General features: G+C 42.5%; 1 protein-coding gene across 1 annotated transcript in view; it reads left to right on the plus strand.

Annotated features, from left to right (window-relative positions):
* The window catches only part of ADCY8 (adenylate cyclase 8), a 226994-nt gene that overhangs the window by 111435 nt on the left and 88547 nt on the right, over positions 1 to 27012 (plus strand). Inside the window, exons 6-7 of the mRNA XM_028105668.2 lie at positions 8174 to 8332; positions 14184 to 14454. Of these exons, the coding sequence (XP_027961469.2) occupies positions 8174 to 8332; positions 14184 to 14454 (430 nt within the window). The remainder of the gene's footprint in view (positions 1 to 8173; positions 8333 to 14183; positions 14455 to 27012) is intronic.

Raw genomic sequence — 27012 nt, forward strand, 5'->3', positions numbered from 1 at the left:
GAGAAGTCAGGCCCTGAATAGAACACGAGCTCTGGAGCAAAAAGAGGACGGTGGTAATATTCCATCCGACCCAAGATCGTGAGAGCCTCTGTAAGAAACAGTACATGATGTGGACATTTAAATTAAACAAAACACTTGTCAGGACAGTGAGGTTATATATCGCTTGACAATGCTCCAATAATTTTAGATAGGATTCCATTTTATTGGAGATAGAGTTCATTGCTAGATCTTGCTGACATGGCCATGTTCCTTGAGTGGTGACTTCTAGGGAATGTTCTGAGGGTACGTATGGAGGGAGTCCCTGGCCTGCAATCAGCAGACCTCATCTGGTTTCTGCTTCTTCCTATTATTAGGTATGTGGCTGGGGACAAGCGTGACATCACTTCTCAGAGCCTGTGTGGTCTCTTTTTTAAATGGGGATCATAAGATCCCAACTTCAGAGTGTTCTTTTGAAAATTCAAATAGATGGCAGGCACATGGTGACCATACAAATATTTAATAGAATCTTGTAGTTAGGGCTGAGTTTGGACACTGGGAAATTTGACTCAGTTAAGTTATAGAAACCTATTCCTTTCTTATGGTTTCTATTTTATTCCAGTAAAATAATGATAGTAGCTGGGTTTATTGAACACCTGCTATGCTACTTGCCAAGCACTGAGACAAGTGTTTTACATATTTTATCTCATTAAGTCTTAACGACAATTCTAAGAGTTAGGCAGGGGTGGTAGAAAAATATTGAACAACCAGTGTGGCCACAGTACGGACTAATCAGAATAGTCCAGGGCAGTTGATGAGAGCGGATGTCAGCCATTAGCAACAAGTACAAATTTTGGGGTTCATCCTGAGTAACAGAAGCTCTGGAAGTTGGCCTCTCCTTTACCAATGAGGAAACTGGAACTTACAGAGTTTGTGTAATTGCACAAGATCACACAACTAGTCAGTGGCAGAACAAGGAACACCCATCTGGAGCCATCTGAATCCAAAGCCATTGGCCTTAACCATATGGTACCCTGCCTCTCAGCATCAGGTTTCTACGATTACTTCTGATGCCTGAAGCCTGCCATTAATAGCCAAAGGCTCAACACACAGCTCAGGAGATCCTCCATACATCCCTAAAAAATTAGCAGAACCAATATTGAGGGGGAGGGAAAGTCAGTAAACATCTGAGAAGAACAAGATAATAAGTTGTAATCAAGCCTCACAGTAAATCCATCCCATCAAAAATACTTGATTTTAGAAACATGACATTAGCTGGATGAATGGCAAAAAAAAAAAAAAAGTGATTGTAACTTTATTTCTAATGAAGCATTTAATACCATCTCATGCATGTCTGTTCATAAAATTAAATTAATTAAAATTGGCTTAGATAATAGTTCCATTAAATAGATTGAGAAGTGTCTCCAGGTGGCTCCTCTTCACATGCCCTGGGTCTATTTTGGGGACGCTTGATAGCTGAGAAGACAGTGGAGTTAAGGTGGGCTGTTATGTGCAGGATCTTTATTAATGATTTCGAAAGGCTTCCTTGATGAATCTTAATGAAAATTGCAGAGCCTGGTCTTTTCAGTGTGGTTGCTAAAAAGTCATAGAATGACACCAGAATGCCAAGCAGGAACTGGCTGTTCCCTAACAGTTAATTGGAGCAAAGATCTTAATCCTTGTGGCCGGGTTCCCCTGCCAAGCAACATAGCAGGACAAGGAATGAAACACAGGAGATTCTGCTGCCCTCATTTGAGGCAAGAATGCCCAAGCCCCCTCTTGGTGTCTCCTACTCTCTCTCTCTCTCTTTCTTGTACTTCCTTTTTGCTCTGTTTCTCCACTCCCCCACTGTTCCCCTTCCTTTCCTTCCTTCTTTCCTTCCTCCTTTTCCCTCCCCACCAATCACTGTTTGTCTCTCATCCTGTCCCCCTAAGAGCCCCCCCTTTCTTATTCATTGTTCTGAAACGCCATTCACTATAGGATCCATAAAGTCCCCTCTCCTCTTACAGATACAGCAGTCAGAGTGGTCCTCAGTCCATGGACAGGATTTTTAAATTTTTTTTGCAAAATCATTTATAATGGTGAAGATTGAATCTATCTAGTAATGATAGCTGATAAAGCTATTTTTAAGTGAAGGCTCACCATGTGCCAGCCACTAGACTAGAGTTCCTGGCTCACCTCACCTAAACCTATTGAGGATGCTACTATTACTTCCCCCACTCTTCAGAGAAGGAACCTGAAGCTTTGACAGGAGAAATAACTTCTGAGCAGTGACATACAGCTTGAAAGTGGCAGAGAGAGAACTTAAGCTGGTTCACTGGACTCTGTAAATGCCCAAAGGCAAAGAATTACTTAAATAAATTTTGGCGTACTACAAAATAGGAAAATGGGGAACTATGAAGCATCATAGTTTACATTAATATTCAGTGGCACAAGAAGACGGTTGTGAGTTTAAAGAAGTATGCTTTGTGGAGCACACACACAAACACGTATCTGGGCAACCTCAGGTTTTTAAAAATCTATTTTAGCAAAAAAGAGAAGGACATAAAGCTCTGTGATGGAAAATGGATGGCCAGATTGTTTCTCTCACTAGGTCCACACTGTTTTGGAACAGGAATGCAACATTAGATCTTTCCATTACTTTCCACTCGAGAAACAAGAGTCTAATGCTGAAGGGAGTGCAGGCAGCAGTTAAGTTAAGCAGAGCACTCAACTTGGAATCTGGCGCAGTGTGGACCGATGGGGCCATTACCTACTGTGCTTGACTGAATGACTTAGCCTCTCTCTTGCTCAGGCTTTCTTAGCTGTGCAGTGGAGTAAACCCTCCTCATGGAGCTCTATGAATACGGACGCTGACTTCCTGACTCGTCCATTTGGTTTACTACGGACGCTGACTTCCTGACTCGTCCATTTGGTTTACTACTTATATTGGCAGAGGTCTTCAAGAAACGCTTGTTGAATGAACAAGCGAGTGAATGAACTCTGGTGGCATTGGATGGTTGTGAGGATGCAATGAGATCATGAACATAAAAGGCCTGACACAGAAAAGGTAATAGAGTGGGTGCCTGGGTGGCTCAGTCAGTTAAGCATCTGCCTTCAGCTCAGGTCATGATCCCGGAGTCCTGGGATTGAGCCTCTCATCGGGCTCCCTGTTCAGCGGGGAGTCTGCTTCTCCCTCTGACCCTCTCCACTCTTGTGCTCTCTCTCTCTCTCTTTCTCACTGTCTCTCAAATAAATAAATAAAACCTTAAAAAAAAGGTAATAGACTCACCTGAATTGTCTTGGAGCCTCAATTCCCACATCTGTAAAATGGAAGCTTATAATCCTTATAGTTCTCTACCTCTCAGAATCACTGTAGGCATCAAAAGGAAGCACTTTGTGAAATTGCAACTTCTATGCTAGGATAAGACATGGTGGCTTTCGAACATTTTAAGAAGTCTGATGCCTTTGGAATTAATTGGTAGAGACTGTCATCGGCCTATTGGGCAGAGCCAGATCAGACCTCAGTGGTCCATATACCCTTGAGCATGGCTTCTTGGGTTTAGACTCATACATCCGGGGTGAAATTCCAGCTGTTTCACCGGTAGCTGTGTGACCTAAAGAAAGGAACTGCTTGAGACTCAGTTTCCTCATTTGGAAAATGGTGTGGATGATAATAATATACAGGGTTATTGTAAAGATAAAGTGTGACACAGTGATCGTAGATGACCTCCATAGCTAACTCTCTCACCTTTCCTTTTTTCCAGAATGTTCAAGGGCACTGTTTCTCCCAGGTAGCTGAGGAGGACCCAAGTTTTTATTAAATTATAAGTTAGTTCTTCCTTTTGGAGCCAATTTATGCCTAGGAACTCCTACCTGGTGTATGAAATGGGTTTGGTTGCAAATAGAGTGAATGCAGGCACAGTTTAAGCAGGAAAAGTTTGTGTGATCAATTTATAATTTTTTTTATCCAATTCAACATGTGTAGTTATAAGTTGTTATTACTAACAAAAATTAGTATTTGTTATTATTTTTGCATGTTCACCAGTTTAAGGGCTTTATATACATGAGTTTATAAAGCATCCTAACAGTTCTGCAAGGGACCCATTCTCTTTCCCATTGTACCTTAAAGAGCAGGACTTGGGGCCTAATGCATGCAGCCCAAGGGCCACATCTAGCAAGTGGGGAAACCTAACTTCACATCCTGGTTTGCTTCAATGCACACTCTGCTCCTTGGTGGTGTTGAGAGTGATTTGCTTTGAGGAGCTGATATCATTCCCACTGACAGAGGAGACGGGGGAATGCATACATGTGTTTGTTCTAGCTCCCACAGCCAGCGAGGGATAAAGCCAACATTGGAACTCCGGTTTCTGCCCCCATAGCTGAGGAGTTGGGTATCCTTCCTCCCACAGTACCAACTGTTGCAGTGCTGAAGTTGGTCTCTCTCTCTTTTTTTTTTTTTTAAAGAGAGAGAGAGAGAAGCATGGGAGGCGGGAGGGGCGTGAGGGGAGTTGGGCAGAGGGAGAGGATGAGAGAGAATTTTAAGCAGGTTCCACACTAAGGGGGAGCCCCACACAGGGCTTATCTCATGACCCTGAGGTCACGATCTGAGCCAAAATCAAGAGTCAGACGCTTAACTGACTGAGCCACCCAGGTGCCGCTGAAGTTGGTTTTTTCATTCATCCATTCATTTAACAGTAGAGAGAGTCTGATTTACAGATCAGTGATGGCTACTAGATTATGCTTCCTATCGTTCCTCCAGCATCTTCTACAGATTGATTAATTGGCTAAAAAAAATTTGAAGCATTGAAATCAAAAGAAAAATTCTCAGGGTTTTCATGTTTTACCATTTACCAAGCACTCTCCTCTTTAATGGTTCAAATAAAAGAAATGACATCTTCAATTTTTTTGCAAGTTGTGTTACTGGTTCCCGGCTTGACATACAACTGCAAAAATTCATAATAATTAATACTTTCTTTACTTAAAAGAAATCTTAGATGGAAGCCTGCCATGAGAAACAGATGAGAGCAAAGCTGCCTAATTTGAAGGGGGAAGATGCGGCAGGTTCAAAGACACCTCTGTGGTTTCCTGGGACTCTTAGAAGCATCCTGGGACAACATGGAGCCACAGAGCAAGAAAGCCTTTGAGCTTTGTCCATTAATTCAGTAAATACTTTTGAGCACTGACTATACCTGCGCACTCAGCGTTGTGCTATGGTCTGGGCATGTGGAAATAAAAGATAGTAAGTACCCCTGCCCTCCAGAGGCTCAAGAGTTTGTGGGGAGGAAAGAGAGGGTACACATATGTAGAATGCAAGTGATCTCTAGTCATATTCTCTTTATTTGTGGCTGATGAGGCGCAGAGCAAAGCATCCCTAGGGCTCTGCCTTGGAAGAAGTGAACAAGACTTGTAATGCAGAGCAGAATTCCTTCATTTTAGCTTCAAGGATGCTCACAGGTCCTCCCCTCCAGAGCTGATCTTGAAACACATGGTGTGTGTTTGCGATTCTGTACAACCACCGGGTCGCCTTTCCAAGGAGGATCAATACCTGTAAATTATTCATTACTTTTACACACTGTTTATTCCTATCTTTCATTTAAGTCAAATCCCAGACATAACAAAAAGAAAGGAAAAAAAAACAGTGCAATAAGGAAATTTTGTCTTATGATTTTTGTTTTGCAGAAGAAAATAAAAAATCTAAATGCCTTTTCATTAAGAGGTTCCAATGTATTCCCTGTATCGTGTTAATTACCTAATGGCATGAGCACAGTGTGCTGTTCAATAGTCTCTCACAATTAGTTGGCAAAGCATTTTAACATCCATTACCTCCTTTGGGACTCACAAAGGCTCCATGAGTGAGGCAATCTGCTAGAGCTTTGTTTTGTAGCTCTTGAAACTCAGGGTCAGACCAAGCTATTTGCCCAAGATCACATGCCATAGACAGTACCTATGTTACAAAGAGGGTGAGGGGTAAAGACACACAATCCCAGGTTGGTCCTAGAATCCTCCTTACCAGCTATGTGACCATAAGCTTTTACTTCCTTTTACTTCTCGGCTGCAGTTCCTTCGTATGTGATGAGCAACCAAGTCATCCTTCGCCTGTGCCAGACACTTTCTCAGCTCTCCGTTCATCTGTTCACTTAATCCTGACAGTGCTATTATTATTTGCATTTTATAGATGGAAGTTAAGTAATTTGCCAAAGGTCATACAGCTAGGAAGTGGCAGAGCAAGACGTACACTCAGGTAGTCTGGCAGTAGAGTCCATATTAAGCCCTCCACTGTAGGGGTAATGGGAAGAAGGTAGATTGGGACTGATGACTGTACCAGTCAGCATGGTCCTGGTTATGCTGAAGTAACAAGCATCCTCCCAAATCTCAGTGGCTTAAAACAGCAAAGAGTTATTTTTCACTCATATTTTCTGTCCCAACCCTATGATAGGTTTAGGGGGAGTGGCAAGGGACCACCAGACATCGTCCTCATTCAAGAACCCCAATTTCGAACTCTCTCCCAAGTGTGCTTGAATGACAATTGACACAGAAGGAAGGGGGGGAGAAGAGAGAGAGAGAGAGTGTGTGATTTTTCAAGCTCTTAAAGCTTCTGCCCAGAAGCAAATCATACATGTCACTTTGTTTACATTTTATTGGCCAGGACAACATGGAATATACAGGAGAGTACAATCCTGCCACGTGCTTGGTATTGTAGTACTTGACCCAGCCAGCCGACAGCACAGATGACCTCTCCCAGCGACCTGCCCCACACACATTCACTGGGTGACTGTGTCAGAGCTGAAATGCTCCTCTCAGCTGCTGGACGCTGTTTCTCCTCTTGCCTTATTACATTCTTCCACATGGCTTCTACTCTTTGCTTCATTAGTGGATGGCGGGGTACTATATAATTTTAACATAAAAGTTAAAGTTAAAACCTTGGCCCAGAAACTAGAATCTTCACCAGGGACAAGAATTATTTCTTTAGCCACAGACATTCTCCCACGACTGCCTTCCTAGTATCTGATTTATTTCAATATTTCTATATTTTCAACCCACAGCAATTTTGCTTTCTTATTTAAATAACTTTGTATTATCTTACCACTTGTGAAGAACAGTGAAGACAGAGATTCGGGTTTTGTACGTGGAATCATCCATTCATTTATTCTTTCAAATAAAGGCTGGAGGAGAGGGGTCATGTTTTTTTTTCTTTTTTTTATTATTATGTTATGTTAATCACCATACATTACATCATTAGTTTTTGATGTAGCGTTCCACGATTAGCGGTCATGTTTTTAAGCCCAACTATTGGCAAGGCTTGAATCTCCACGCATGATTTCAAGGGTTGACTGTATTATGTTCTACCATTTGAATTTCTTTCTATGAAAACAACATCACTTAACTCAAACTAAAATTGTTTGAAATGCTCTGAAATTGAAGAAGGGATGTGGGTGCCTGCAGAAACCTTCCAACAGCAGAAGTGCTTTCTTTCTTCAAGAAGCTTCCTCCATGCTTACAATCTGGCATGGACCCTGTGAAGTCAATGAGGGCAACCCATATATCAAATTTGGGTAAAGATTTTTAAAGAGCTATAAATGGAGGTTTTAACATTTTCTTCCTGCATGCCAGGGATGAACCCGCTCAGCCCTGGGGCGTGAGCACTCTGCTCTGGAATCCACTGCTTTCGGGGTAGGAGGTCAGCAAAGAGTCTTCAATGAAGGAGTGATGGAGTGACGAGGTCACATTTGTGTATGTGATAGCCTGGCAGAACATGGGCTGGAAGAATTTCAGCCTGGGGCAGGGAACCCAGACTGAAGCCTGCTGAACTGGAGTGTTGATGGAGAGAGAAGGAAACAAAATGAAAATGAAAATACTTGTCTTGGAAATGGAGTATGCCACGGAGGGCAGAATCTATAGTCGATCCCAGGTTTATGCACTAGTTGGCGGAGAAAGATGTTGATGCCATTCTCTGAGACAGGTTGTATAGCATGAGCAGGTTTGGGGAGAAGGGTGATAAGGACACTTAAAATTTCAGGTAGAGGGGTAGGGGAGCTCAGGGGAGCAAGAAATTCCTTCCTGTTACCAGAAAAACCTAAGAAAGCTTCATGGAAGAGGTGGCATATGAACGGGCAGGAGTTGAACTTACAGAGTTGGGAAGAACTGGGCTGCCACCAAAGCCAAGAGTGTCCACTCCGGCCTTATGCATGTGCCTCCATTTCACCTATGTCCACAGGTATGTGAGGTCAAGGACGAAGCATGATGTGGACATGCGGATTGGAATCCACTCGGGCTCAGTGCTGTGTGGAGTGTTGGGCCTGCGGAAGTGGCAGTTTGATGTCTGGTCCTGGGATGTGGACATTGCGAACAAACTAGAATCTGGAGGAATCCCTGGGTAAGTCAAAGCAAAGCCATCTTCTTGTTTAACCCTCGTCGTTTTGCTCACTCTGTGGCAGTTGGTTTCCTGTGTGCAGAATTCTGAGGTATCGATCTATGAGAAGCAGTTGTTTAGGAGGAGACAGGACATTAAAACGTCATACAAATATTGGCCTCAAAAGTCTAGTGAAATTCATCACAGGTAGTGAAGGTGGTGGGACGGCAGGCAGATGTTCAGGACCCAGCCCTGCAAAACTTACTGCTTTCCAGACTGGACTCCCATTCGAATCAATGGAGGAATATTTTAAAACCACTGGTGTCCAGACCCATGTCGGTACATATAAAGCAGAATCTGTGCAGAGTCTATAACTTCTTAAAGCAATTCTCATGGGCAGTCAGGGGTAAGACCTCCTGACCTTCTATATGACCTTACTTACCTTGAAAACTCAGCTCTCTGAATTTGGCTGGCAAGACCAGTGGGTATAGAATCCCCAGTGGTACTAGTGGCCTGGAAGGGGTCACTGAACCCTGAAAAGTAGTAGTGAGATTCTGCTTATGCAGATTGGGCCTAATAAGATTTTGGATATATGTGAACCAGTAAGTTGTACTGAGTTCTTGCACATACTTCTCTCTAACAGATGATAAATATTAGATGATAGATAGATAGATAGGTAGATAGGTAGATAGATAGATGATAGATAGACCAAGAGGCAGACAGAAAGTTTAGACAGACAGAAGGTGTACACATATTCCTTTCCCTACGCCTCATCCCCAACCCTACCTTTGGAGTCAGAGTTCTCTGGTGTCTGCCATCATTCCTTGCTAATTATATTTAATATCAGGTAACATAGTATCATGGGAAATAAACTGTAGGAGGTGGTATCAGAGAAACTAGGATTTCCACGCTGCCCCGTACTAAGCTCTGTTGCCTTAGCAAGTCATGTAAAACACACATACCTCCTGGCATGTGATTTTAGCACAGACTTGGCTTTTGTTGCTCTGTCTGCATGATCTCAGGCCAATACTTAACTTCTCTGAGTCTCACTATAAAAAGAGAGATGATAATACTGATATGGTACCTTGTGATTTTATGTCCCTTCTCCATGAGGGTTTGTTTTCTCATCTGCCAAATAGGCACAGTCCACCTCACAGATTTTGTCTGAGGCTATGTCGGGCAGTGGGTGTGAAGCGCTTTGTAAACCATGCAGTGATGTCCATCCTTTTAAGGGAGCCCTCACTGTCTTTAATGGTCACCACTCCTTGCCATGCGGCTTGGAACTAAGATAAGCCTAACATGTCACCACTGGGTTTCTTAAATCCTTACATTCTCTGGGATTTTCCTACAATAACTACCTGCTGGATCCAAACAAACCAGACAGCTAATCTATCTGTGTATATGTCTTGAAAGCGTAGCTGCATGAAGAGTTCCCGTATGCCTGGTAAATTCCCTTTGCAAACTGCAGAACACAGCTCTGTGGGTGTGTGACATAATTCTGGAGGCCAGTTTAACTAATATTCTCAATCACACCAAGAAACACAGGAGTGACTGAGTTTAAATCTGATGATGTATTTGAATGGTGGATTTACTACTTACCAGTTATAGAGGCTGGGGCAAGTTTCTGAATCTTCCTGCCTGGTTTCTTCACCGTAAAGTTGGGCTGAGAATGCTTTCGACCTCAAGAACTTGGCTTCCAATAAGATAGTACTTACAAAGTACTTAGTCTTCTATACATTATCCAGGTCTGCTGAGGCGTAGGATGTGCCCATGTGCAGAAATGTAGTAAAACTGAGACATGTCTCCAAATCCTACCTGGTTTGAAATTGTTGGGTTTTATTTGCTTTTCAAATGTCTACTTCCTTTTCCTGTCCATCAGGACATATAGGAATAAACTCAGCTTACTTTTCCTTTTAGTGAGAATTAGCCCCCAGTTCCAAACATGTATTGAGTACCTACCACGCACTCACAAGTCAGCTAACTACCATCAATATGTTATATCGTTTGATCTTATGACACTCCACATAGTAAATACAGACATACCTTAGAGATATTGTAGGTTCAGTTCCAGATCCTCTACAATAAAGCGCAAATTGCAATAAAACGAGTCAAATGAATATTTTGGTTTTCTAGGGCCTATCACAGCTATGTTTACACTCTACTGTAGTCTCTTAAGTGTATAGTACCATTATGTTTTAAAAAAAAAACAATGTGCGCTAAAAAATGCAAACTATCATCTGAGCTTTCAGCAAGTCCTAATCACTGATCACAGATCAACATCACAAATCCAATAATAATGACACTGATTGAAGTATCGTGAGAATTACCAAAATGTGACACAGAAAACTGATGTGAGGAGACGCTGTTGGAGAAATGACGCTGATAAATTTGCTCAATGCAGGGTTGCCCCGGACCTTCAACTGGCAAAAGATGGACTATCTGCAAAGCACAGTAAAGCAAAGAGTACTGAAAGCAGGTGTACCAGTCTTAGCTTTCTTGTGTTCATAAGGAAACTGAGGCTCAAAGATATTAAAGATGTCACATAAAAACAGCTTGTAAGTGCCTCACTGTCCCTCACTGTTAAATCACTGTACTCTCTAATGTATCTAACTTGCTCATGACTGTCTTCTTATTATGACTGTCCGGGCCCTCACTGTGTCCCCAGAGGCTAGCACGAGGCATAGAACAGAAGCGAGAGGGAGGTGTACAACTCCATGGCATAGTGGTTAGTACCCTGACCCTGAGGTCATGCAGAATTGGATGAAAATCCTTTCTCTGCCATGGACACCGGCCACGTGGCCCCAAACAAGCAGGGATTCTCAAAACTTGGCATGCGTCTGAATCACCTGAGGGCTTGTTAACCTGTAGGTAGCTGGGCCCCACTCTTGGGGTTTCTGATCCATATGTCTGGAGAGGATCTAAGAATAGGCCTTCCTAACAAGGTCCAGGTGATATTGATGCTGCTGGCCTTGGTACCACACTTTGAGGACCACTGTTCCGGAGCTTCTGTTAAATGATATATATAATGCATATAAAGTCCCTTGTCCTGTGCTCGGGACATATTCACTGTGGTCACAGCTGTCATGGTGGCCATGGGCTACAGTGTAGGGTCTTGAAAAGACTCTGAAAATGCAAGTCCTTGTCTCAATCTTGCACTGTCATCTTCCACTGATAGAACCTCAGGCCAGTTACTTACTCATTATCTCCGGGCCCATCTCACCATCTGCGAAAGGAGGTGAAGAAATGCCTGTCCCCAAGAGTGGTTGGGAAGAATGGAAATTATATGAGATGATCCACAGAGCCAAGCATCTAGGAATACCTTTGGCTACAAAATAACATTTATGCAAAATGTGTCACCCAACTGTTACATCTTATTTACTTTCATAACTGTTATTATTATATGCTGGCATTTGAAATTACCAGAAAATGTTGACCCAACATTCCATGTATGAGAATATTGTCTGAGACTGGATTCATTTCTTTAGGGGGAAATGTAATTACCACACTGTCATCTGCAAATGCCTCACTCCCAAGCTCAAGGCACTAACAAGGATGAAAATGAACATCTGAAGCCCAGTTTCTGTCAAAACATTTAAGTGTATATTGATTATAACTTCAGCAGAACAGTCAGCAATAAATAAAAGTGAGGATGTCTTCCACAGTGTTTGAAAACATAGTATTGATTTAGTATATGCAAATATTAGTCTCCTTGAGCACTGACAGCAGAATAATAAAATGTAGAACCCATATAAAATATCAAATGAGGTTGATATTTAACTTATTTAAAATCAACCATCGGACTTAACAAAACACTCCCAAGAGTTTTGTTTTGCCTGGGAGAAAAAGACAGCTTTCTAGCCCCTAGCTCTGGACTTGATCTGAGAAAGAAGACCGGAGCATCCATTTCATAGAAGGTCAATGACTTTTCTATTCCCCTAGGTTAACATGACTGAGTTCCCAGGTGTTAACAAAATTCATCATGAGAATAATTTGCACTTACACACATTACTCACATTTCTTAAGAAAGCTCAAAACATGTTTCACATGCTTTTATTTTTATTATCTTGCCTTGCTTTTGAAATCGATGACTACGTATAATGATACTTGTTTGGAAAACATGGAGAATGTATCTTAAATGATCAGAAATGCATTTTCTTGTAGTTTCTGTTTCTTTCTGTGTCCTTTGCAGTGAGTTATTCTCTATAAACAGGAGCTTAGCAAGATGGGTAAAAAGGGTAACGGGGAAGTAGAGATAGTACTAAAAAGTACGATGCATTTGGAAATGCTCCTTTTAAAAAATTTTATTGTTTCCTTCCTTGGATATATTTTTTCTATGATTGCAAAAGCGAAGCAAAATTTTAAGCATTTCCCTTATTCATTCATTCATTCATTCAGAAGAGTGGTAAAGTCAGCCTAAGGAAAATGACTTTTGAGCTGAATTGGGGAGTAAGAAATTGTCCTGTAGAAAAGATGGGATGAGCATTCCAGGCAAAGGGCATGGCTTGTTCTGAGTTTAATAGGCATGAAATGGTACCTTGGCTTTAAAGAAATGCCAGTTACTTGATTAGCTGGAGAAAGCATAGGGTACAGGAAGGGAGCAGTGTCAGAGAATGAGTTTTAAAGTGGTAGAGCCCAGAAGAGAGGGGCTCAGAAGCCTTCTTCAGAGCTTAGGCTGTATCCTGTAAGCCTTGAGGAGGCATGGAATAGACAACAGTAATTTCACAGTGGCATTTTTGAGAATATTATTTAAGCATGTGCTTTTATAGTATGTTCAGTGTACCGTACACACTGTCTTTACACAAATCAACTTTGGAATACAATGACCTTAAGAGATGGGTACTTTTATTTTCCCATATTTAAGGTGAGAAAACAGACTTATTGAAAGTTTAAGTAGCTTGCCCAAGATCTCTCAGCTAGCAAGTGGTAACGCTAGGATTTCAATCCAGGCAATCTGGCCAAACAGTCCATGCTCATCATCACCATACTAATCTACCCAGACCACAATACAGCACAAATAAGTAGTCTGATTGAATTAGACAGTTAAGAGAACAGAAAAACTCTTCCCCAAAGGGTTTACGATGTGAAGTTTCCACAATTCAAGTCTGATCCTTAAGGCTCTTGATGTCATCTGTTGTTTTGCTAAAACAAATATAAAAACAACAACTTGGATCATGAGCTGTGATGGAATGAGCACTTACCTTGTGAGTGAGCCTAGCCAGCCACCTGCCTACCTGTGTTGACTTCTCTGTTCCCTGCTCCTTGCCATATACACCTTCTAGAAGAAATTGCATCTTAGAGTAGTTTTCCGAAAGGACCCTCCATGCAGCCGTGTGAACTCCTGAGACCTGCCTTTATTTTTAAGAAGATGATAGACAAGTAGAAGAATCCAGGCACAAATATATGAAAATTAAAATGAGGAGAAAAGTCCCAAGACACTAAGGGAACTGCTGTGGTTTCATGGTGATTTGGACAATAATTACTTTTGGGCTCAGAAACATTTATGGAACTTGGTTTTCCAATACAGTCAACAATACCAAAAAATCACCGACTCTTGAAGGTTGCTGGGATCAGGCTGACAGTCATAGGAAAAGTCAAAAGAGGTGCTTAGGTATGGCTCAGCAAGCCTGGATTTTATCAGAGGCTGCAGTGTCCCTTGGGGTGAAGTCAGCGATACGCTGCTCACTGATTTATGCCTGTACTTCTGTTTTCTTTTATTTTTTTCTGCTTTTTCAGGGGAGCACGTATTGTCCTTGAAAATATGTCTTCACAGTACCCGTGTGTAGCCCTGATGTTGGCTTTGCCCAGGACGGCAAACAGCAATGGTTTTTGCAGGCCACCTCGGGGGTGTATAATGACCTATGCTTTGTGCACACAGGAGGATTCACATTTCCAAAGCCACGCTGGACTGCCTCAACGGTGACTATAACGTAGAAGAGGGTCATGGTAAAGAGAGAAACGAATTCTTGAGGAAGCATAACATAGAGACCTATTTGATTAAGCAGCCTGAGGAGAGTCTGCTGTCGTTGCCCGAAGACATTGTCAAGGAATCGGTGAGCTCCTCAGACAGGAGAAACAGTGGGGCGACATTCACAGAAGGATCCTGGAGCCCCGAACTGCCCTTTGATAACATAGTGGGGAAACAGAACGTAAGTCCTGGCTTCCTTCTTCTGGTTAGCCAAGAATGCATGCTCGAGTGCACCCCCAGCCCAGACTCCTTAGAGAAAACTGATTCATCTTTAACCTTTTCTCTGCGGAGCACCATAATTGCAAATGATTAAACATCTCTCCTCAGGACAGATTTAACCTATGTATGCAATTTCAGGAAATACCAGAAATATCAGAGGGTTCCCAACACCCTCTCTCTCTCTCTCTCTCTCTCTTTTTTGATCTAGCTGAAAATAAACATCATGTGAAGGTGGATTAATAATCCCCTCCCTCCCCCCGCCCACAAAACTACTCATGTCGGAGAACCTGACATGATTAAACTAGCAACAAAAGTAGAAGGTAGAAGTCCATGAGAATGCCATTTCTCAGGGAGCTGGCAGGCCAGGAGTTCTGAGTTGCCCTCTGAAATTTAAAATCAGGAGGGCACTGTTGATCTGGGAATATAAAAGCAGCACCGAGTGAGGCCAAGGGTGAGTATGAGCGCTTTAGGAGGAGCCTGCAATTTCAAAGCCACCCACATAGTTCTCTTCCTATTTAGTGTGGATTTGCATCTTAAATGAGGGATAGGGCTACAGAGTTAGTACAAAGGTATAAATCACCAATAATCAAATTATTTTAAAAAATTATTTTTTCCAAATCCCAGAATCACTCTAAATCCAATGAGATGCTCAGACTCCGAGATGTACTGGAGAAGTGAGAGAACCAGAGGGATTCAGAGATGCTCTTGTCCCCAGCGTGCTTGTCCAGAGCACAGGCAAAATCACCTGCTCTCCTAGGAGTTTACTTTTAATCCTTTGGGCCAAGTACAGGATAGTCGAATTCATGTAAATTCATGGTGTAACTCCAACATACCTTTTTAAAGAAACAAACAGAAGCCAGTATATAACACTTAGAATCAGTTTCTGACAGGCTCCTGAGCCAAGCAAAAGCTGAAAGCAGTGTGAAGAGTGCTGTAGCTTTATGAGGACATAAATGGGTAATTGTCCTCATCCGTGGACCTGAACTTTTCTCATTAACTTGCAGATAAGACAAATCTATCTGCTTAAAGGCATTTAAAATGGAGCAGGTTAAAATGATGAAAGCCTTCCCTCTTTCTTCAGCACTTGAAAGATGGATGTGGGGTGCCCCAAAACAGGTTAACCTGTTTCTTTCCAGTTCTGTGTGAAGAAGCTATGGAACAATCCATGAATCAGATTCCACTGGGGAAGGATGTAGGTCCAGCTAAGCCCACATGCCTTGTAAGAGTTTTACCTTTAGGTCTTCACTTGTCTTTTGTGAGTGTTTAATTTGCCCCCAAATTATATGTCCACACAAGTCATCATTGAGTTCAATGTCTACTTCTTTCCATCCTTGGATTGGTATGCATGGTACAGTTTGATGTTACATAAAATAACTGTCTTGTACATTTGCTGCAGTGGATGCATGGCCAACTGACAGTGTCCTCCCAGCTCCCTCTGCCTGTTGTTAGCTTGAACCTGAATGCTGGTTATTGAGAGGAGATGCGTGCCTCACCCTGGATACCTCAGTAACTGCATAAAATTCTCTCTTTGTTTTAGTGTTTCTGTTTTTCCCTTTTTGGTCTTTCCATTTGAAAAATTTTCTATTTAAGCTGATCGTAGAAATTGGGAAAATTCCTAATTGTCCTCACCTCAGTTGTACCCAACCTTGCCACTAATAGTTGAGAACCAAGAAGAAAGAGGTGGAGATGCTTGGTTTTATTTCATGATTGAGCCATCTGGCAAAATTGTATAGGGAGAGTGGAAATATTTTCTTTGCTGATTTCCTAAAGATATTTTCTGGTGTCATGAAATATTTGGGATGACATATCATTATCAAAGATTATTAATCTCGGTGTTTAAGCATACCGTGCATTTCTTGTGATGCCTGAGTTTTACCTGGATACCACCCACCTGCGCAATGTTCAGCATGCATAATCTCAATTCATTTTGATGCCATCAGACCTACAAGCCAATGAATGTGTATCGATATTCATAAATAACCAAGTGGAAGTGACTGAATCAATGGAAATGCCCACAAGCTCTCAGAGTTCGTCCTTAGGCTTAGCTCTAGAAGTCAGTGAGTCGTGTGTGTGATTCAGAGATAGGACGTGCACCTGGAAGAGATCAGGAGTGATCTGGCTAAGCCCACGCTCTGCCAGACACCCAGTCAGTTCCACAGACAGTCCAGACCATCTGAGTGTTTGCATAACACAAATAAAACATACTAATGCTTCACTGGGGGGTGGGGTGGTTTCCAACTAAATTGGCCAGATGTTTTAGAGTCTATTAATTCATAATGTGTGCTTAAAAATCGTGTTAATGACATCAGTATGCTGAGCCCTAATCTGTGCTGTGCAGATGTTCAGATAGTTACATTCTCATGTATTCATTCATTCATTTGATAAAGATAAATAGAGCATCTATTATATGCCAGGTACTGCTAGGAATAAAAGATAAGGGGAGACAGAGGAAAGAGACACTTTAGAGGTAAAGTCAGACAGTGGTTTATATGCATCATGAAGACAGGAATTACGTATTTCACTTACCCACTGTTTAGCCTGCAGTTAGAACACTACCTGGTAAATAGAAGGGCTTGATTACAGTTTGTTGAATGAATGAATGAATGAATGAGTGAATGAATGAATGAATGAAATGATAGCGACAGATGGCAAGGGAGAGGAACCAGTCAAGTTTGACGTTCAGATTTCTTGTTTGAGTGACTGGGTCAACGATAGAACTGCCCTCTAAAATAAGCACTACTGGAATGGGAGGAGACTGAGAGGGAAACATTAGGAAGTCAGTTTGGGACATGAGGAGCTTGAGCCTGGGATGGATCAGGGAAAGATCTCCAGAAGGCTATTGGACACACACTTCTGAAGCTCTGGTATGAAAGAACAGTGCAAGAGAGGAATCTGGCAGTCATCAGGATTTGCATGCTCGTTCAAGGCATGAGAATGGCACAGATCACAGTAGGGAATATGTAACATAAAACAATAAGAAGACACAGGGCAGATACTGGAAGGCACCAGATGGGAGGTGAAAGAGAGGAAGGATCCCATGATGGAAATAGACAGGAAGCAGTCAGAGTGATCAGGAGAGAATTAGGGAATGTGGTGTCATGGAAGCCTAGAGAACAGAGCATTCTGATAAGGAAGAGGAAATCAACCATGTCAACTATAACCAAGAGACCCAGTAAGATGAAGACTAAAAACTACCAATTGGAATTAGATTGAAAAATATCACTGGCAGGAAGCAGATTTGATGAGGTGATGAAGTCGGAAGCCAGATTGTCACAGTCGATAAGAGAGAGTTCTTGGGTTTTGAAGAACCCCGACGCAATCCCTCTCCCCATCCCAACGCCCATTTCAGGAGTCTATCAGTGGTTTGGAAGAGCAAGAGAAGTCACTAAGCATTCTCTCTGGCCCCTTGTATGAATCTTCCAGTCCCTGTCTATGCCTGAAGATAATCTCTTGATTTTGATGTCCTGCACCTTCCCTGCCCATATATCTGTATCCATTTGGGTTAAACTTGCTGGTTCAGCTCTCTGAGTTCTGGTATCCAGGTTGTGTTTGGACACACTGAGTATTTCTGCTTTGCATCTCTAACTCTTGACATGGGCAGGTGTTCTGTTCATTGATTTGGTGTCTTGGCTTTCTGAACCCAAGGCTCAGTTACCAGTGAGGCTTCCTATGCTCTGAGCCTATGGGTGGAATGAAAGTAAGAAAATTGGAAGGCAAGAAGCTTAAATCCCTGATGGACTATTGAAAGTTGAGATTGTAATAGCAGAAGTAGGTCATTGAAGTAGACCAAAAATTAAAATGTTGACATTTAGGGGAGGATGTCCAGAAACTTCAAGGTGAGATTATTGGGTAAGTCATCAACATGGTCATTGGATCTCTCAGAATAAAGACAAAACTTGAGATGTGAAGTGAAAACTTAAGAAAATGATCTTTATGTTAAAGATCACATTTCTCTGCTGGTTGCATGCTGTATCTAAAAATCTGTTTGTGGGCTTGAGCTCTTATTCATTTAGTTATTTAATAGGCACTCTATATTCTAGATCCTGGGGATCCAGTAGTGAGCAGACAGACTTGGACCCTGTCTTCCGGAAGTTTGCCTTTTAAGGGAATGGGGAATGCAGACAATGAACTAAAACATATAAGTGCTACAAAGGAAGTAGAGATATATGAGTAGGAGGTGGATAGAATTACTGCAGAAGAATTATATAGGCCTCTGCAGATTCTGTTTGAGTGCTGAGAGGACTGTAGATGCAAATAACCAGGAGAAGAGCTTTGCAGACAGAGAAAACAGTAGTGCAAAGACCCTGAGGTACGAAAATTTTGGTGTGTTAGAAAAAGAACAGGGCGCCTGGGTGGCTCAGTTGTTTAAGCGACTGCCTTTGGCTCAGGTCATGATCCTGGAGTCCCGGGATCGAGTCCCACATCGGACTCCCTGCTCAGCGGGGCGTCTGCTTCTCCCTCTGACTCTCCCCCCTCTAATGCTCTCTCTCTGTCATTATCTCTCTCAATAAATAAATAAATAAATAAATCTTAAAAAAAAAGAAAAAGAACAAAAAGGAAGCTAGAACATAAGCAAAGAAGAAAGGGGTATGAGATGAAGTTTTAAAGGAGACAGGAGCTCAGTGTTACAAGCCTGCTGGTTTTAGATTTTATTCAAAGGGAAATGATAGAAAGTTTTTAAGCAGGGCAGTGACATGATCAGATTTAGATTTTTAAGAGATCACTTTGGCTGCCTTGTGGAGAATAGGTTCTGGGGGCAACAATGGACTTATCCTCAGACAGACTGCATCTTAGACTTACCATTTACAAGAGGATACCAAAGGGTGAAGCTTTCATGTTGCAGTAAAAAGTATTGTGTGAGGTCATTAATAATTTTAACTTGATTTTTATGACAAGCAATAGGCCAGGGGAGGTGCAGCTGCTCTTTCAGAAGCAAGACCCTCTCAGTGCCTGGGTTCTGTCCTCAAATACTTTGAAATCCTCAGCCCCGTCTCATCCATCCCTTTCACATTCACCATGGCATCCCAATCCAGACATTTTGCTATTACTCCTCCAGGCTTTTTAGAAGAATCACCTCGAGAAAAATACACATTTGCCACTTAATTGTATATATTAGTCATTTCTACACCGTAGACTGACTTTGGTCATCATTGTTACCATGAAAATAATGCCAGCCCTGTGAAGATTGAAAACATAGGTAAAACTTGTGTATTCCACACAACAAAACAGAACGTGAATGCACTTCATTGCTGAGGGTATAGCTAAATAACCACAGCATCGCTAATGCTAACAGAGATCTAGGGTCTGGGGTCAGGTGCCATGTTGGGAATATTGTTCCTACCCTTTCCATTTAATTTCCGTACCAACCTTAGAGGGTAAGTGTGATGTGCCTCTTTTACAAATGAGGAAATTGTGACTCATAGAGATTAATTAATAGCCTTAAAGGACGTGTAACCAGTATATAGCAGGGCTGCAATTAGAACCCAGTTATGTCTGATTTCAGGCCACACTGCCTCCCCTTTGTGACCTGAAGGTAGATGCTGGGTGTCTACCTTCTACTTTGTTTCCAGGTCAGTCAGTCAGTCTCAAAAGTGTGTGTCTGTGTGTGTGTCTGTGTGTGTCTGTGTTCACCCACTAAAGATGGGTAGCCACTGATATTTAGGAATTTTCTGTGAAAGCTCCAGGAAATGACCAGATTTCCCCGCAGCTTGTCCTGACATACTAGGTAGCATCTCATCCCATGAGTGTCCTGATGTGATCGCTGTTTGCGTGGCAAAGGCTAAGCTGGGCAGCCTGCCATGTCTACCTCGTGATAAAATGACAACACACCATTTGATGTAGTACCACTCTCATTGGAGAATCTTGAGCCCAGGAGACAAGGAGATGTGGAGAGAGTGAAGCTGGCTCGGCTGGAAGCAGGACAAAAAACCTTCGTGGGTTATTATGTCTTCATCAGTCCCAGACTTTTCTTAGGTCCTGCTCTCTTTGTCCATAGGGAGAAAAGAAAGAATTCTCATTTGATTGCCTGCTGATCAAAACCCTCATGTTGACCTGATGCTGAGGGTCACAGGTTCCTCATACTAAACTGGTTAGTCCTGTAGGTTGTGAGTCTCATGATCCTGGGACAGATCTCCGCAGGACCCAAAATTTGTCCAAATGAGAGTGGGAAGGGCCTGAATGGAAACTCCAGAGAACCAAGTTGGAGCCCTGATTGCTCCACTTACGGCCTTAAGGCCTTGGGCAGTCACTTCCTTTCAGCACTGACATTGGCCCATTCCATTTCTCAGCCGCAGACGCATGCCGGGAGTCCGTGTCTGTGCCAGGGAGTTACCCACACTTCAGAATCCCACCCTCCAAAGCTCAGGAAACACATAATTCACCAGGAAGCAATGGGGCCACCTACTGTTTACAGTTATCCTAGTATAGGATGGCAGCTTAGCGCAATTATCATCCAGTGAACTGTCTTAAAACATCAATATCAAGCTCAGCAACAAGTTAAAGCAAAACACTGGAAAGGTATTTGAGGTAAAATCTTACATAACTAGACAATGCAATCTCTCAGCACTCCGGATAGTTGAGTTTTGATTATATGAGCTAAACACCCAGACATCATCACAAACATCATCACACTTTGCCTTCTTTCAGCATCTTGCTTTCAACATGATCATTGTGTTCTGTTGAGTAGTGTTGATCCCTGGGTTTGGTGTCTTCACTTGGGTTTCTGCCCCTAAAGGGCACGGGGCAAAGTGGTGGGTGCCTTTTATGTGTAAACCAATGCCCACAAGAAGAACTCTCTAAATTCAAGCTCATTTTACCTCTGTGATCCACCTGATGATAGCAAGTCACTCCCCATCAAGGTGTTCATTTGTTTGCTCATTCAGTCATTCATTACTTGGCTCCTCTTTGAGTAAAGGCCAGGTGCCAGGCACTGTGCCGGGGGCTGGGGAGAGAGATGAGAAAGGAGGTCCAAGTTGTCAAAAGACCTCATTGTTCCTGGGATCACCGCCAGGTCAACAGCTCAGTGTGAACTTGCTATCCTTCCAGCAGGACAGTGTTAGTAAAGGACAGAAAATTGAACCAGGGTAGTTGGGGAAGATCTTCCCAAAGAAGTGACTGTAAAGCTGAGACCCACAGACAAGTAGGAGGTAGGCCAAGGGTGAGAGAGCAAGATCCCAGGAGGAGAGGGATGACAAGGCCACCATCTGCTGCTCAAGAAGAAACACCTGCTTCTCCCCCCAAACCCCCAAGAACTCTGACCTGAAATTCCCACTCCTAAAGATGCCTGAAATACTGGGTATTAGTTTTAAAGGAAAAGAAGGTGTGTTCTCAGATCTTGCTGCTTCTGTGATAAGCTGCTGAATATCTAATTGTCCACATTCAGTCTTGTATGCAGGAAATCACAGGCGGATTTTTCTCCATCCGCAATTTATTTTTAACTATTTAACATCAGATTAAGTCTTGATGTTCCCTGGATGGGACATCTGCAGGCTGTTTGGGCAGAGAAAATGGAGGGCTTCGTCCATTTCCCTGCAGTGCGTCTGCACTCTTCCCGTAACATGTTTTTTTCTGACAACAAATCTCCCCAGGCTCTCCTTAGCCCTGACTCGGAATATAGCCTCTGGGTTGAGCCAGGGAGAGTCATTAGAGGGGTCTGGTTTTTCACTCTCTTCAGACAGGCAAGTGGATTTGAAGCCTTCGGGGAGTGTTGAGTGGATTAAGTAGGCAATTTGATCCATTAACTTTGACTAATCATCCTTTTCTGTGAAGTTCCAGAGCTAGCCAAAGGTGGGAGAGAGAAAGGTAGAGGTGAGCTTGTGGCTCATGTGGGATCTCAGGCCTGCAAATGTGCATTAGTTGGCAAGTGTACAACACATGGCCTATGCTTCCCCAATGGTCAATACCTGGCTGAAACTTTTCTAAACAAACCGGCCGGACTTGACTTTCACTAGGGGTTGACTTGTTGTTCGGGGAGTCACAAAACTGTGGCCTGAGGAACCAGAACCAATGAACTCTTGGTATCTTAAATAGGAGAAAGTTAATGTATGATATTTTAAATATTTGAAGATACGTAGCAAAAGAAAGAACAAAAATCTGGATTTTTTTTCCCCTGACTCCATTATATCCTTGAACTGGGATCTCAGTTTTATTGACCTTGGCGCTAATGTGACCAATGACCGGGATAAGATTCTTCAATGTAAAATTTCTTCATTGAGCTGCATCAAATTTTTTCCTCTTTTCGCCACCAAGGATACTTTTTATTATTTTGACCCAGTGCAAGGCATATGTATGAAGGTTTTTATTTCCACACAAAATTGCATCTGATGTGAATGAGTGTGCATGCCCACTTTTTAAAGCGGTGGGGTAGCATGTGGCATAGCCCACCATCATGGCTGTGGCTCTGCACAGGGAGGCGAGGGTTACCACTCTCAGGTGATTTTCATTCCAGCCCAGAGCAAATGCTTGACATTTCTGGTGGCCTCAACAGCCTCATTTTGGTTATTCATGCATGTACTTATTTTTACTTCACTTAGGTCAAAAAGGTATTGCCCTGCCTTATACTTTCTTGGGTACTGATGGAACTTTGTGAAAGGTTTACTCACATCTCAAGGCCCCAGCATGTAAGAGGAAGTAGAAGACACAGTGTCCCAAAGACGTAACATGACCTGAGTAGCTTCTTTTCCGGGTTCTGTCCTACCATACCTGATGAGAAGTAAGAGACATTGGGCTCTTGAAGGTCAGTTATTGTAGCTCCACTGGAACCAAATTAAGAAAAACATCAATAACCAGATTTAATTAACAAATTGCAGAAAGGAGCCTGAAAAAAAAACCTCAGACAGAGAGACTTTTTAAAACACCGAACAGGAGTCATTTATCAGCAACTCACATTTATAATACTTCTTTCTCTTTTTTTTTCTGTTTTTATTGGTAACTTTTATTTTAAATAATTTCAAGCTTACAAAAATCTTCAAGGACAATACAAAGAACTCTTTTATGCCCTTCACCCAGATTCTCCAATTGCTCACATTTTGCTAATTTGCTTTATCCTCTTTGTTTTGCACATATGCATATAATTATAGGTTTTTCTGAACCATTTTTTTATTATTATGTTATGTTAATCACCACACATTACATCATTAGTTTTTGATGTAGTGTTCCATGATTCATTGTTTGCGTATAATACCCAGTGCTCCACTTATTCCTTATTCCTACGTAAAACGAGTTACTTCAGAACCTTACAAAAAATAAACGTTTTGGTAATGCTTATATTTCAATTCTCTTCAAATTTCTAAGAACACACACATACACACTCCACCCACAAATGTGCCCCGCCCCACACACACTTCCATTTTCCCCTGTGGCGTTGACATTCTGAAAAATATACATCTTAGATGTTCACACACACACACACACACACACACACACACACACACACACAAAACCAAATAACTTAGGTCCTCATATGTTTGTTGATTCATTTCCTGAGCTGAAAGTACCCATTTTGTTAACCCCGAAGGTCATTTGGTCAGTGTGTAGTGGTTACCTCTCCAACCGCAACCTAGTTGACATTTTGGTCCAGTTATTACAGCGTTACAAGTCCTTTGATCCACACCAGCCCTGTGGCCCTATACACAAACCATTAATGTGTCAGAGTCTCTCCAACTCATGAGTCATGTCCTGAGCAGGAATCTTGCCTCCCTCCCTGGGCTTGCCCCATCCCTTTTACTCATTCCAGCTTGATCCTGAGATGAGGTCAGTGCTGGGGTTTACATATGTAATCCACGCATCACAACGGATGTGATATTTTAAAAGCTAAAACTTCGATTGGCAGCTTGCTTCAAATCATGTGGCTTCAAAGTGGCTACATCTGAATGGTTGTGCCAAGTTCTGTTTCAGCCAATTCTACAGTTTAGCGACTCTTTTTGATTAAAAATGGCCCAAGTGTTTAGTGACTCAAGCACAATCACATTCCCATCCCAAGATGAGCATCTTTCTGAGAAACTCAAAGGATATTATCAGAGTAAGAAATCCTGAATTAGCTTAATAAAGGATCGGCTGAACAGAGCCAAACAATCTTCTCAGGCAGGACAGAATCCATGTCAGGCACCACTTGTCCTGGGTTAACCTGGCTCTGCGGTCTTGAGCCAGAGCTTGGGGACAAAACCTGGGACATTGGTGATTCCCTCTGTGGGCTCTGAGCCCCGTTATTCTGAGAGCTCTGTGGTTGGCCTGAAGTTTGACCACAGCGGACGATTTGCCCACACCTCATCCAAAGAGAACCAAAACCAGTGAGTTTCCAAGACGATGAGCCTCCGATAGGATGAACTGAGGCAAGGAGCAAAGCATTAACTGTCAGACAAAGCACACTGGGAAGAGAGCTTAGCATGTCTGAGACATAAACCCCCAAATGAAGAAACTGTCTTAATGATCTGGCTTATCAATATTAGTTGAAAGTTCAAGAGCGAGGATGCGGGCTTTATATAAGTAGCAAATTCTAGAAAATTCTTCTTGTGGGATCTACCAGAAGTAGGGTACCTGCCACATCACTGTTTTATTCTCTTAATCATAAATTTCAGGACACAGAGTGACAAAGGCCAATGAAAGAATTTCATACAACTTTGATTCCTCATCAAATGTACCATCCAGACAATATTTGCAAACTTTCAGTTCAGCTGAAAGCTGGAAAACAATGATTGCCCAGATAGTCTGGGCCCCGGACTCATGCTCATGATTGAAGTTTGGGAACCAAGTTACACAGGGTTGCTGGAATCCAGCACAGGCTGACTGGAAACTTCTGGACTATTTCAGCAAACCGCCCCCTTGTTATTTCATTTCTTGGAGCAGAAGCTAGGAGCTTATGAAAATTACTGAAACCTCTTCCCATAGCAATACCACATAGACCTCTCCTGCAAGAAGATCTCATTGGCTATTATTTGGCTTTGTTTGGAAGACAGATTATGGTGACATAAATATCCAGAACATAAAAGAGAAGTAAGTACTGTTGGGCATGTAATCTGAATGTGATTCTTCATTTTCTTTTAGTATAGATGAGGAAAATTGTAACAGTCTTGACTAACACTCCATAACCTCGTTTATGGAGGATGGTCCAGTTTGCTAACGCTAACATTCCTATAAGGGGAAGAAATGTTAGCAATGGGTTCCAGGAAACCCCATAGGGATAGTTTCCCAAGGGTACCCCAGCTCAGTACTTACCCAAATGCCACTTAGAGCCTCCTCACCAGGAAATCAGTATGTACCACATTCCAAGGAAATCTCTGCTCCCCTACCCCTAGATTGGAGGGGAAATATTTGTGTCTCTTTCAAACACAGCAAACGTTACCCCTGAAGCACTGAATGAAAATCATCCTGGATTAGATCACCTCAAAGCTTTCCTAAGAAGTGAGCTTAGGGAAAAAAAAGAAAAAAAAAAACTTTCTTTTTTAAAAAGGTAGGAGCTTTCTATTCTGGGGGTGGGATTGGAGTTTTAATAAACAGAGAAAAAAATAGCTCTAATGTGTGCCGCTGGGTACTCTTATTCAGGCTTAGTGTTTGTTCCTGGCCATTTCTTTTTACATTTGTAGGACCTGGGAAGTGGGTTTGGAACTGAGTGAGGTAGAAACCTCCGCCTTTTGCACAACTCAAACCGTGCAGGTGGCAAGTTTGACGTAGAGCTGCAGAGACCTCCAGGGCAGGCACAGGGAGATGCTGCCAGGGAGGCAATGCAGGAGCAAAGCAGGAGTTGGCTGAGGAAGCCTCAACCTTTCCTGCTTCTGAGTGCAGGCTCCAGCCTGAGTCTGGAAGCAAGCAGGGTCTTGGGAAAAGATAAGGCATCTCAGCACAAGAGAGGAAGGCACTGAGCCTGCTGGACTTGGCATTTTCTCTGGGTCTTTCCCAGATCAGCAACAAGCTGGCCCATACTGTGGGGTCCCGATCACAACCGCCTACAGCTAAATCTCAAGACTGCCGTGTCCATCTCCCAGAGGCACTCACAATGATGACTTCAACCTCCACTTCAGGCTGTGTTGTGGCAACCACTCAGGCTGACGTGAATCCAGGCTTTGGTCTTTGTCATCTGTGACCTCTGGTGCTTCAGTGGCCAGCACTGGGAGGTAGTAAAGGGGTGGTGCACTCTCTGGATTCCAAAAACCTGGGTAAAACCTCATGTTGACAAGCATCATAAGGCTGCCTTTCAAGGCTCTTGCTCTTGGCTGGAATTATATTCAGCTGTGTGCTAATGCCTTTTACTTCCTGCTGATCAAATACTAGGCATTTGATTGAATGGTAGAAAAAGAAACCAGGTTTTATTTAATAACCACAGTTTGCTAAACAGAATCTTTCCCAATCAGAGTCCACTTGGGAGAGAATAGGAAAAAAATAACAGGGCTTTTGATAGCAAGAGTTTGGAAACAATGCCCTTATTAGTGCTCTATAGTCTCTCAACCTTATAGCCGCTCATTCACGCATGCATGCACGCATTCACTCCACACATACTTATTAAGAACCTACCAAATATTCCAGATGC

The sequence above is a fragment of the Eumetopias jubatus genome, unplaced genomic scaffold (genome assembly GCF_037043125.1).
Source record: "Eumetopias jubatus isolate StellerSeaLion01/CBP00866 unplaced genomic scaffold, mEumJub1_p1.0 scaffold_4, whole genome shotgun sequence".
In the NCBI taxonomy this organism is placed as follows: domain Eukaryota; kingdom Metazoa; phylum Chordata; class Mammalia; order Carnivora; family Otariidae; genus Eumetopias; species Eumetopias jubatus.